At 47.2% G+C, this 13,940-nt stretch overlaps 1 protein-coding gene across 1 annotated transcript; it reads left to right on the top strand.

Annotated features, from left to right (window-relative positions):
- Positions 1-3,906: 3,906 nt before the first annotated feature.
- CCR75_005431 (uncharacterized protein) lies at positions 3,907-5,865 on the top strand (the record flags this gene model as incomplete). The annotated part of the gene is made up of 1 exon (XM_067963512.1): positions 3,907-5,865. The coding sequence occupies one exon, from the start codon at positions 3,907-3,909 to the stop codon at positions 5,863-5,865; it is 1,959 nt and encodes a 652-aa protein (XP_067817486.1).
- Positions 5,866-13,940: the final 8,075 nt, after the last annotated feature.

Raw genomic sequence — 13,940 nt, 5'->3', positions numbered from 1 at the left:
TTTTTGGCGACATGTGTTCGAGCTGCTAGGTAGCAAGCTCCACATGTCGACCGCAGATCATCCCCAGACCGATGGCCAAACAAAACGTGCCAATCGGGTCGTGGCGGATGTCTTACGCACTATTGCAACTTCCAAAGAGTGGAGCAAGCAATTGCCCTTTGTGGAGCTCGCTCTAAATAACAATGTCCACACCAGTACGGGTGAAACACCGTTTTATATTAACGGACTGCGCCATCCTCAGACGCCAGTCTCGTTTGTGCGCAGCCCGAGTCTTAGTGGAGGACGGCCCCTCACTATGCTCGGTGCGAAAGAGGGACATAGTTTCGTCAATATGACGATGGCCCATGAGGGTATCATCTTAAAGACTGAAACTTGCCCTAGTGACTTTGCTAGTTTAGCAGTGGTAAAAAAAACTACGCCTTATGACTGACCTCTTGGTGGTATCATAGGCGAGTTTGATGCTAAAAGCGTGAGCGAGGCTCAACGCATTGTGGATGAGCCATCACACGAAAAGTCCGTGACGCGATGGCAAGCGCACAGGACAAGCAAAAATATATGCGAACCGAAATGGTCGCAAAAAATTATGAACGCTTTAGAGTGGCTTATAAAAATACTATTATTAAATACTGCTACTTTACCTAAAAATGCAATTTCTGTACAAACTGGAGGTACTACGAAGTTGTTGCCGCGTGTCATTGGGCCCTTTACGGTGATAAAAGAGGTTGCAGACATAAAGTATAGGATGACTCTTCCCCCGTATATGAAGAAGCACCCCGTATTTTACATGGGTCGTCTGAAACGGTATGTAGATCCCAATGAGGTCACATGCCCACATCCCGTCTAACGGGACCGATGGTGAGGCCGACTGCGACGAAAAAATATCAGCCGACCGACTCCTCCCACCACGAACAGGACTTGGAGAGCGAGGGACATGACGCGAGTAACACGGATCCCTCAGCATTATCATCTCAAAAAGGTCCAAGCAAGTCTTCAGGCGTTCATAACCCTGACGAGCCTTTGCTCGGACATCACAAAGATCCGAGGTCACTCGCGAGACTTGACCCTCGTCGTTCAGCAGCGCTTAACGCCTGTGACTGAACGGACGAAGGTAAGGCAGCCGCGAGTAGGAGGGCGAGATCGCCATATCTATCGGGCCCCGCCTGCACTGATGGATGCGGGTGAAAATCAACGCTTTCTTGTTGGAAGGTTGGTTGCCCACCGCTCCGTGAGGCAAATGCATCAGATCCTCGTCCAATGGAAAGGTTACCCGAAGAGTTTCGACTTTTAGGAACCGATCGATACCCTACGTATTGATGTGGCCAGCTTGGTTGCTGCCTATGAAAAGGAGCACCAGCTGAGGCCTCTTTGCTAGTCTCAAATGGACTAGCAGAAGCAGCGTTGTGAATAGGAACGGGGGGGTACAGTACCGCCCCTGATATCTTTCACACGCAAGCGGGCGAAATAAATTCGTTGCGACCGCTGTTTCATCGCATCGGAATGCGGATTCTTATATGGCATAGTTACAGGAATTTATTTTTAGATCGGTAAAATTTCATGTGAATTCCGCCTTATATTGGTCGGGCGTTTCATTTGAACTCAACACGACCGGGATCGGGAAAATACGCCGAAGCAATTTTCCTTGACACTTCCAGGATTAAAAGACGCCATAAAAATTAATGTGTGCCTAGAAGAGCGCGCTCTAGGAGCAACGCTCTTGGCCCGTTTGAACGAGGCCATTTAGATCGAGAGGGCATCGGTGATATGCCACCCTTCACACAGCCACGTTCAAAACGACTGGCTTGTGACACCGATTTGGTACGTTCACGTATCGTCGGCGGAGCTTTAGGCTCGGAATCCTCTATGTAGAACCATTATATGGATAATGGTCTGAGCATAAGGCGTTGTGGTTTTACCCAACGGAGAAGCAGCTGCGCTTTTATGGGCAGCGTTCTCATCAATGGTCGCTGCGCTAACCAGCACAGACGACGAGACAGCATTCGCTAATCTTGCTGTCTCTATGTTGTGAGCAATGAGAGAAGTTTGAATGGGCAATAATGCGCCATCATCCTTCTTCATTAGCTCGTTGTCCGCGTCACTACTATGAGTTGACGGCAACGGTGTCGACTCATTGTATTCAACATGAGCGACGGATCAACATCCTCACTGTTAAAGTGGGATGGATCCTTAAACCTGTTAATGCGAAAGCAGCAGTAGCTGTCGGCCTTTAGACTAAGGAATAAGACGCTGCCGGCGTGTTAACGCGTTGCGTGCACTTATTGCGAGGTTGAGTGAGCGTCTTCGCAGACGACTCATCAACGTGGCTTCTTTTTGGTGGCATCGTTGGCGCCGTGTATGAAAACACAGGTGGCTAGAGTGACTGAGAGAACTAGCGGCGCGTTAAGCAGCTCGCAGTTCCTCCTTCCTCTTAGACGAATTTTATATGTAAATTCGTTTTTAAAGGGGGGATGGTGTAACGGCTGAAGTTTCCCTAATGTTTTTTTCTTACACAAACCCAGAAAGATACGCTCCCAATACATATTAATGTTTTCTACAGAGATGACATTTTTGATTGGTAAAAATAGGTATTTTTATATTATACGATTAAATATAATTCAGTCTGAAAACTACATCCTACTTAGTAATTGCGAACGAGGAGCCATCACCGCTCCCGTGGCGACACTTTACTAGAGTACTTAATGTGTTGGGTGAGGTCGCTAAGGCGCCCACCGCAACTACCTCAATGCACACAAGAGAAGACGGTTTAACCACTTCCTTGCTGTGCTAGGGTGTGTGTCGTGGTCGCATTAAGACGTGCCCACCTACAAGTGATCCGCAGTTTGTTTGCGTATTGTTGACAAAATCCTCACTGGTTTAATGCCAGCAAAAGTCATGTTCTTTAAATCCTATGCCTCCTCAAGCTCGAGCTTCCTGTGGGATGGGTGACCAGATGGATGAGAGAAAAATTCATGATTTTGCAGTAAATTTTCACCTTCCGAGTCCATTTCCTGTCTTTTTTGAGAAATTTCCACTACGTAAGAATGGACAGTCACTAAGCCTGGTTGTTCTCTGGCGCTTTCCAGTTGTTTGCTTCTACCAAAGACACATGTAGGCGACCACGATCACACTTGAAGTAAATTGCCTTCCCTGCAACTGAACGCAATATACCGATGGCATAACCATGGCTGCAAGAAAATTCCTGCAAGGTTTCAACTCCTCACGGTGGTATACTCTGATTCTGAAGGAGTTAGCATTATTATTTGCAAGTGAGGAAGGGAATGTTTAGGTTGTGAATATAATCTTAAGTGCGACGTGTACTTTAGAAAAGGTAGTGAATTTAACCAAAAGGTAGTGAATATAACAATTACCTAAATTTAAGTTGTACTTTTTATAAGCTTGACTTGAATAAACTGATATAGAGCTATGTACAGTGACTCATTTCACTTGTTTAAGAGCTGCCGCACATAGCATGCATCTTTCTCGACAACGTTTTTTCCTTCGCGACGATGCGAATGTGATGCGGCATTCAAAATAGTGAACATCGTCACTACCATTGATGACTCTTAAAAAGACTTAGAAGACGATGGAGCTAATTGTATTTAAGTACAATTTTTTTTAAAAGTGATCCATATGGAACACATCTGTTCAGTCCTTTTCTCTTTGCAACAGCCGATCTATTCGAACCTTCACTCACGCCAGCACCATCAAAAGACACTAGCGTGACGCCACGTACCCATTCGAAGGCTAGACGAACGTTCCTTCGAATTTCGAGTCAGATGAGTATTTCAAGTAGCCAATAAGCAAAGAGACGCAAGTAAAAAAAGATCTGAAAACGATACGGGCGACTGTCTGCGATTCTTTTGCCTTTCAATTAAGATTGTGATCCATTCAGAACAAGAGGTCTCGACGATGGACCAAGCGTACGCAGTTCCCGATGGTTTCTCCGAGGCCGCTCATGTGCAGAGCATGGAGCAGTACGAGTCCATGTACAAGCGTTCTTTTGAGGACCCAGGGGGCTTTTGGGGCGACCTCGGCCGCGAGAACCTCGAGTGGTTCCGCCCATTTGACCACGCGATGGCGGGCTCCGTGCACAAAGGCGACACTGCCTGGTTCCTAAACGGCCTGACTAACGTGAGTGTCAACTGCATCGATCGTCACGTTCGGAAGCATCCAAACAAGACAGCTATTATCTGGGAGGCTGACGAGATTGGCAAAGGTCGCACAATCACGTATGCAGAGCTGCTCGAGGAGACGTGTCGCGTCGCGAATGTCATGAAGCATGCAGGTGTCCAACGTGGCGACACTGTGGCCATATACATGCCCATGATCCCAGAAATCGCGTTTGTAATGCTCGCGTGCACACGCATTGGCGCAGTGCACAGCGTTGTCTTTGCTGGATTCTCGGCCGATTCGCTGCGTGACCGCGTGCTGAATGGTCGGTCGCAGTGGGTCTTTACAGCTGATGAAGGCAAGCGTGGGGGTCGTACGCTGCCAATTAAAAAGATTGTCGACCACGCTGTAGAAGGGCTGGACTTTGTCCGCAAGGTCTTTGTATTCAAGCGCACACATAACCCCGACGTGACGCTCAACCCGCTTATTGACGTGGATATGGAGAAAGAAGTGACGCGACATCGTCCATACTGTCCCGCCGAGTTTATGAATTCCGAAGACCTTTTGTTTATTTTATATACCTCGGGATCGACGGGTACCCCAAAGGGTATTGCGCATACGACGGCAGGGTACCTCTTGTATACCATGGTAACCGCCAAGTATACATTTGATCTCCACGAGGATGATATTTTTGCATGTGTCGCGGATGCGGGGTGGATCACAGGCCATAGTTATATTATCTACGGACCTTTAGCGAACGGAGTCACGACGGTGATGTTTGAAAGCACACCCATGTATCCAGACCATGGCCGCTACTGGGATCTCATCCAGCGCTACAAAGTGACAAAGTTCTACACTGCTCCGACGGCAATTCGTGCGCTCATGGCTTGTGGTAATGACAAGATCCGCGAGTATGACTTGTCAAGCCTTAAGATTCTTGGTAGCGTTGGTGAACCAATTAATCCTGAAGCGTGGAAGTGGTATTATGAAGTCGTCGGGAATCGCCAGTGTTATATTGCCGACACGTACTGGCAGACAGAAACCGGGGGGCACATTGGCGTTGGATTACCAGGTGCAATGCCCATGAAACCAGGTTCCTGCTCAAAACCTTTTTTTGGGATTGATTTCGTTGTCACGGACGAGCATGGCAATGAAATTGTTGGAAATGCTGTCGAAGGTCATTTGTGTATCCGGAAGCCGTGGCCTGGCATGGCTCGGACGGTCTACGGGGACCACAGTCGCTACCTCGAAGTGTACATGTCAACCCACCAGGGGCTCTACTTTACCGGTGATGGCTGCCGTCGTGACAAGGATGGGTATTACTTTATTACTGGACGTATTGACGACGTGCTGTGTACTTCTGGACACCGAATTGGCACGGCAGAGATTGAAAGCGCATTGGTCGCCCATAATCTCGTGGCCGAAGCAGCGGTGATTGGGCTTCCACATCGTATTAAAGGCGAGGGCATTTGCTGCTTTGTGTCGCTCGTGGAAAGTGTTGAACCATCGAAAGACGTGGAAAAGGAGCTCGTGCAGCAGGTGCGTGCCCACATTGGGGCCTTTGCAGCGCCAGATTTGATCGTGTTGGTCCCCGATTTGCCGAAAACTCGCAGTGGGAAGATTATGCGTCGAGTGCTGCGTAAGATCGCTAATGGCGAGGAACATTCCTTGGGGGATGTGTCCACGTTGGCGGATTCGTCGGTAGTACCGATGCTTATTGAAAATGCCAAGGCTGCCCTCGTGGGCAAGTCGTTCTAAGCACGGCATTAAGAATCCGCTTGATATGACTAATGTTGAATATACATGAAACGGGTGTTTATCCGGATGTCAACGAAATATATCACATTTGTAGTGGGTTGTAGTGCTTACTTAGACGTGTTAAGGTGGAACATCAGGCGACGGTTCGTTGTCGTGCTGATGTGGCGTTACTGTCGTGAATTACACAAGAAGAAGAGCAAGCGAGCTTGTTACATGTAAGAACGTTTCATGTATTAGAGTTTTATAAGAACGAATATACTTTCCATTTTCCCAAGACATTTTTACGAAGTTTTGTCATACCCCAACAGGTTATGAGCCCAAACGCGGGCGAGGCGAATGATGTCCTTAACATGGACAACTACTTTGTATGGGAGTTTAGTGCTCGGATGAAACTAGCCAAGAAAGGGCTACTGGAGCACATCGACGCGACAAAGGCACGAGTGTATAGCGGAGCTTGTAATGGGGCACACATCGGTTGGAGAACCGTTGTTGTGGTACATTTACTTTATGGTTAAAATACCTTTTATCCTATTCTAAAATAGTTAAATACTTAAATTCCACTTATTATGGGTAAATATAAATTGGCGGCCGAAATCTATTTTTAAATTTGCTAGGATAATTTTTTAGATTTATATAATTAAATTTAGTGCAGTTCTTTTTGTGATCTTAAAGCGTTAAGTCTCTTCCTAAGGCTTGCGCATTGATCTGTAAGAGATAGAAGCTTTCCTAAGGTATATACTCTTGGGCACTAGTTGCCATTTGCTTCTACGAACCCCTGAATCCCTTGAACTAGGATTTCATCAAGCTTTAATAGCTTGTACGACTTACCCAATTAGAGGGATCCTCTAGTTTAAGGGCCTGAGTTGTTAACCCATTAGTTCTATAGACAAAGAGGCCCCTTGAGTGTAAAAGTCTCCTCTGACATAAGGAGCGAGGTAGCTCCGCTACACCTGGTAGTACTCGTAGTCAATCTATGCCTGAGTCTTTACAAGACTAATTTCTCACTGAGATGGAAGATATTCCAGAAGTGTCAGAAGCGCAACGCGTCGCTTATGACAAGCTCAAAACTTTATTTGGGCTTGAACACGTAAAATTCATTATCTCCCAGGGGCCAGAGGTCCTGCATGCAAGGCTTGAAGCCCTCATGCGATACGAAGCCTCAGGTACAGGACCACTTAGCGGCCTCTATGCCAACCCGGTATACATCTCTGTACCTGACTCAGAGCCGAGGGCTCGCCCTCTAGCTGTAAATGTGAAGACATTTGAGGGAAAAGAGGGAGAAATTGTCCCTTTTTAGATTAAGCAGATGGAACTGTCCATTGATTCCGCCTTATTCTTAACAGAACGGCAATAGGTGGCTACGGCGAATTCCAAACTCAGAGGTAGAGCGATATAGTGGGCACTACCGTGCAGTACGTCCATTTATGACGCTTTCCCTTGATGGGATTCGCTGAAAAAGCAAATGACTAGCATGTTGGCACCGCTAGATCAGGCTTTCGCATGCGAGCACGGCTCCTAGCGACTCGACAGGGTGAAATAACCCTAGGGGACTGTGTCCAGTGTTGAATTACGTTATCCTATGAGCTTGAAGATGGGCTTACGGTCGAGATTGCAAACCGAAAAGTGAGTTATATTTTGAATTTATCTTAATCCTACCATTAATCTTTTCTATCGTTCGCTGCGCCCCCTTTATCAGATATGTGGACCATCACAAAATGGGGGACGTCACTGTCTGGCAGTACAGTGCTGGTGAACCATAAACACCAATTCCCGAAGGTTCTACTCGTTGCCGGGTATCGAACCGGTGACCTGTTGGTGGCACTGCCATGCCTTACCTGACTGAGTCACATAGCATGATTTTTCCACGCACTATTTATACGTATTATACTTGATACAATCCCTTGCTATAGTTCCCTTATGCACGCATATGCATGAAGCGGAAAACGTTCGATGACACATTAATCTTCAACATCCAGGAGTTGAGAAATCTCATTGCATCTATGCATTAAAACCCGGTTCAAGAAGCAATTGTTACAATCTTTATGGGGGGGGGGTCACAGTAAGGGCGTTGCCTGGATGAAAGTATACCGATCTCATCCTGCTACTTTCAAAGAGGCAGTTGCCATAGCGCTACGCGCTGAGTTCGACTTTGAAAAAATTCTGCTCGCGTCAGCACGCCTGTTTACCGTACAAGCTCTTCGAGCACACGGGTTCCTCTAATAGACCGAACATGGGCTAAGCCTCGTTAAGGAAGGAGAAGAGGCTCTTCAAGCTTTGGAACAGCATAAGACCATCCGTTGATGTTATATGTGCGGAAGCACGAAACATTTACGTCCGGTATGCCCCCTACAAAATTCGCGTAAAACTCGACAGAGCTCCAACTCCGACCTAAACCAGAGATCTGGTACGGTGCGGGAAAACGTCGATACCCAGTAGGTGCGGGGCGCCCTACTGGGGAAGACCTAGGCTCTGTTGTACATCTAGGAGGTGAGAGCAAACAGAACCTAGCCCCTATTACTCGGTGCTTAATGGCACGGGGCGAGAGTACAAGCCTGGCTTGCTAGTCGCTCAAGCGACTGTATAGGGCTTTGATAAGCCGTGGTCAATTTTAATTGGCTCAAGAGCATCTTGCAGTTATGCTAGACATCTTTCCTTTGAAGGAAGTCGAGAGTACGTTGAGGCGCTTAAAGTGCATATAAGTGATACAATCACTGTTCGCTTGGCGACTGGGACTCGTGTCACTGTTCCTAAAGTTCCATTGAACTTAGGTATAAAGTTTCTGGTTCTGGACAGTATGGAACGCTGTCTCGTCCTTGATTTGGATTCGAGATATGAACTCATCCTTGGTATGGCCTGGCTTGAACGCCATGAGCCATGGATCGATTGGAGGTCCAAGACCTTAGGCGCCACACGCAATGTTCCTAGCAAAGTTTTAAAGAGTCATGAACCCGCCTTTGCAAGGCAACAGAAGCGCTATTGGCGCGAAGCCTTGAATGAGTCTATCAGTGTTTCGGACATTGGAATGTCTGAGTTAATAAACTCCAAGTTGAAAACATTAATTCTGAGCCCGACTCAGAAGAAGGAAGTTAAACGGCACGTACTCTGTCGAGTGACAATCGTTGTAAAACGATTCACTGAATGCTGAAATAATTGTTGGCTTAAGGCTGAATCATGGAGGGTGCAATATCCCTGAAATACGTGGAGTGGCACGTCTAAGTTCACCGAGTGTGGCCGGCCAAGGTGGCACCATACTGAGTGTCAATAGTGGCACTATTGGCGGCTCGCCAGGGCATTTTGGGTCAAACCCTTCTAATGCACGTGAAGCGACACGTGAACTTTCGCTGGATAAGGAATTTGAGTTACCTAACTCCCTGTCGGATGTCAATTTAGACATCATGTCTGCTATAGAAATAGTACAGGCTGGAAAATTAGGGGACGTGAATGTCCCGGCCTCTAAGAGGCGTACTGTCTCCACACCAAGACAGGAGGGAGACAAAGCGTTTATACCCTCACAAAGTGATACGAGTGAGCAATTACACACGCTTGTAAATGGTGTAACCGGTAGCATTGAGGGGGAAGTTAGCTTTGCGGCAATCCCTTCGTTACATGCTCTTTTAGAGCTTGTTGAAATGTCTATTGATGAGTGCGGCCGAGCCTTAAAGACTGGCAACTTATCTGAGATGTGGTCATACCAACAATTAAGTTTAACTCATCGTCACTTCTTAACGAAGCTGTCTTGGATAACACAAATGCTGCACTTAGTGCGCGGAATGGGTCATCGATCCTTAAAGATCCTACGAATTCATTTTATTCCTTAAATAAGGAATTCCAAGATGTGGTATGTAACAATCCACCATCTGTTTTTACCTCCGGATAAAGGTATTCGTCATGAAATTGACTTGGTTCCGGGAAACAGATACTGTGTCACACGACAGTGGCCTTTACCAGGGGAGGAGTGTGACGTCATTGACGATTTCCTCCGTGCTAAGCACGAGGCTGAAATGGTACGAGAGAGCAAATCTCCTCATTCGACACCGACATTTTGTGTCAAAAAGCCAAATGGTAAATGGCGCATTGTACATGCTTTAATAAGCTTAACGCTGCCACTATACCAGCACAAACCCCCATTCCTAGAAAGGATGTTTTTCTAGAATAATATGGTGCGATGTACAATGTACAGTGCACTGGACTTAGTCGATGGTAACTACCAACTGCTCAAGCAAGCTAGCGATATCCCGCTTACAGCGGTTGGCACCCTAAGCGGTATGTTATGGGAGTGGTTGGTTATGCCACAAGGGCTTTCCAACGCCCCGGCAACACTTTATCGTCTAGTGCCGCAACTGTTCCGCCCTCATCGAGGTTATGCCAGGCTTATTTCGATGACAATTTTGTCCATAGTCGTGCGGATCAGGGTCGGTCGGATATGAAAAACCATTTAGACCATTTGCGAGCAATGTTCGAGTGTATGCGCACAAATAAATTGTATGCCAATGCATTTGAATGCATTTTTAGCGCAGACGAAATTCTTTTTTTAGGATGCTTCATTGGAAAGCGAGGCCTTAGAGCGGATCCCGCTAAGCTAAAAGCCATAGTAGATTGGCCGGTTGCCAAAAACCGAAAGGATTTGCGTAAGTGGTTGGGTCTCGCCAATTATTTACACAAATATAGCGAAAATTACGCTAATATGGCAAGGCCATTATCAAATCTCCTTATAAAGGATACATAATGGTGCTGGACTAGCACCGAACACATAATGCTTAACGAGCAGTTAAAGATAGTCTTATCCATGCCACTGCCAAATCCAAATTGGACATTTAGTGTCGTATGTGACGCATCGGATTTTGCCGGTGGCAGTTCTCCGTTACAACAGATGTTGATGGGCGTGAACATGTTATTGCGTTCGAGTCTATACAGCATAAAGCTGCGGAAAAGACTACCCAGTTCACGACAAAGAGTTACTTGCTATGAAGTATGCTCTTCTCAAATTAAGACTTCATCTGCTCGGCTCTAAGCCGTTTGGGATATATGCAGATCACGCGTCATTACGCACGGCGACTTAGTCGCCCCATCTCTCACAGAGAATGGCCCGATGGCTATCCTTTTCGCGGAATACAACTTCGAGGTGAAGTATAAGCCTGGCAAGCAGAATGCTTTGGCCGATGCGTTATCCCGCAGGCCATTATGAGCTCTCTCATTTAACGACAATAATGTCGCCTTTTCCTGAATTATTCCGTTCGGCTTACGGCAAGGATGAACAGTGTGTAGCTCTGCTACGAGCTCTAAGGAACTCTAGTTTTAGGTATTAAATTGCCGGTACGTTCGCGTGCAAGTTTACGTCGGTTTTCTATCGATAACGACCTGTTGCTTTATTGCACGGACACTGCGGACCCTCCGTGTGTCGTTGTTCCTCATGATGAGGATTTGAAGTACCGAATCCTCTGTGAGGCACACGATACTGTCCTTGGTGGTAATATCAGTAGAGAAAAGACCTACGGCTCTGTAAGCCAGATGTATTGGTGGTCCAAAATTTATAAATGGGTCAGCACATACGTTCGCACATGCGAAATTTGCCAGCGGGTTGTACCCTCGGCGCATGCTACTGGCGAGCTTTCCCGAAACCATAGGTTGTTAAGAGTCCATTAGCATGGATATTGTTTTCGGTCTACCAAAATTTTTGGACGGTAACACCGGCATAGTAGTCTTGGTTGACCAATCGAGCAAAGCGGCTGACTTAGCGACTGTGCCGGATACCATTGATGGTGAAAGTTCAGCAAGGCTGTTCATCGATCGCATTTTTCGACAACACGGGTTGCCAGTGGCAATTGTCTCTGATCGCGACCCCCGTTTCACGGGTAAATTCTGGAAATCAATTTTGCGAGTGCTTGGCACCAGATTGGATATGTCCACTGTGGACCATTAGCAGACCGATGGCAATCGCGTCATTGAAGACGTTTTACGCAGTGTGTGTGCTCAGAGACCAAAGCGCTGGAGCTTCATGCTTTCAGTAGTGGTGTTTGCGTTGAATAATGCTGTACATGCCTCTACAGGCTATACTCCGTTCTATGTCAACGGTCTCACCCACCCACGCGTTCCATTAACGATACCACTGGGTTGGTCAGGGCTTGGTGGGGGAGAATTAGCCGATAGGCTTGCTGATTACAGCCCTGTTACCGTTCGGAAACAAGTAAGCGAGTTTCTCGCGACTCGATTTAGTGAAGTGTGTCTTAAGACATGTAAGGGATACGATGGCTGATAGCCGAGACAAACAAATAGAAAAGCAAATGCCAAAGGCAGAAGCTGTAATAATTCTTATATGGTTGGAGACCGAGTTTTATTAAACGCTAACAACCGACCTACTTCCTTGATTTCCGCGGTCTTCAAGACCAAATTGCGCCCGCGCTTTATTGGACATTGGACAATTTACTGTCGTGGCTAAGAAGGGCCTGACTATACGCTAAACCTTCCTAGCAAGCTGCGCACACACCCAGTGTTCTACGTTGGCTTGCTTAAGCCATATCGGGACCCTTTCTCACGTGGACTTAAAGGCGCTTGCGCCGAGACAGGCGGTCGTGCTGCAGATTGCTGCATCAGCACCAGGATGTCCAGCTGGCCCTCTAAACGAGGCTGCTAACGCTACAGCGTTAAGAGACGGTCCCGAACCACCTCAAAAGATCTCTCAACCCGAGCAAGGACCTCACGAAGAAGTTGCATGTCGTGCCTTAGAGCGTCAAATGCTTCCGACGAAACTTCGGCCCCTTCAGCGCTGCTTGATGCGCGGGGGAACTTTCGGTTTTATGTGGAGAAACGTTTAAAGCGACGTCGTCGTAAGAGCCAATACCAGTATCTGATGAAGTGGCTAGGGAACCCCTCTTCTGAAAACTCTTGGGAGTTCGAGGTACCTCTTCGGCAAGATTGCTCGTACGCCGTTGACGTTTTTGAGCGCCAAGCTCAGAGTCAACTCGCGTCAAACGACACCTTCCACCACAAGACATGAGATTGGTTGGATCTATAGCCTCAGTGCGGCTTCAATCCATGGTTGTACGGTCAATTCAAGCACTGAAATATCGGCTAGGCCTTTCTTCGTTTTGTGGCATAAATGCCGAACGTTACTGGCCTTTGGCCATAATCTTGGCGAAATCGAAGCGAAGCTTCCGTTCCAAACGAGCATTAGCCGCATCCGTAGAATCTCTGATATTCCAAATACTACGAAGGCGGCGGGCCCGGTGGACCCAGTTCTCAAATGAGACTTCTTTTCACTCCTTGTTTCGTTTGGAATCAAAACGATCGGAAGTTCCCTCATGGAGGTCACCGAAGCCCCACGGGCTTGATCACGTAAACGAGTCAGATACTGGCTTCGCTTCATTACCTTCGGCGCAAGGTATTGCTCATGAAGAGCGTCGCGGGCAGCAATCTCCTCCGGCGTCCTCGCCGGGTCACCTGAGATCCAGGTGCTCAAGCTGTGACCCGCTATATCGTTGAGACGCTCGTCCGCACTTAGCGGAGTGAATCTATAATCAGTATGAGCTTTAGCTTTCGCTACTTCGGCAGCTCGACGACGAGCTCATTCCTCTATGAGGATTATCTGCTCTGGCTCTTTATCGAGCGGATTCGTAATGATGTTGGACTCAGGGTCGCGTGTCCTGCTCAATGCAGTTAATACATCAGTGGCACCACGTTCTGGGTTCTGATTCGGGGCCCGCCGACGTTCATCCGGAGAAGAAGGCGTGAGAGAACGACGCTCTTTCTCCTCCTTCTCGGATGGAGAGTGACTTTCAAAGTCCACCATTCCCTCATCGTCGAGGAAGGTGCTAAGAGTCTGTGACACACGCTTGATTGTCATTAGACAAAGGAATGGAAGACACAACCAAACGGTTAGCTGTTTAGGTTCCAACCTCAAAGAGGAAATGAAGCGAATGTTGTCACTCGGTGTCAACAGTCTGATGTGGGAGGGTGTAATGGGGCACACATTGGTTGGAGAACCGTTGTTATGGTACATTTACTTTATGGGTAAAATATCCTTTTATCTAATTTTAAAATAGTTAGTTTCTTAGATCCCATTTATTATGGGTAACAAA

This window comes from Bremia lactucae, linkage group LG3 (genome assembly GCF_004359215.1).
Source record: "Bremia lactucae strain SF5 linkage group LG3, whole genome shotgun sequence".
Taxonomy (NCBI): domain Eukaryota; phylum Oomycota; class Peronosporomycetes; order Peronosporales; family Peronosporaceae; genus Bremia; species Bremia lactucae.
This window is presented reverse-complemented; position numbering and strand designations above follow the sequence as displayed.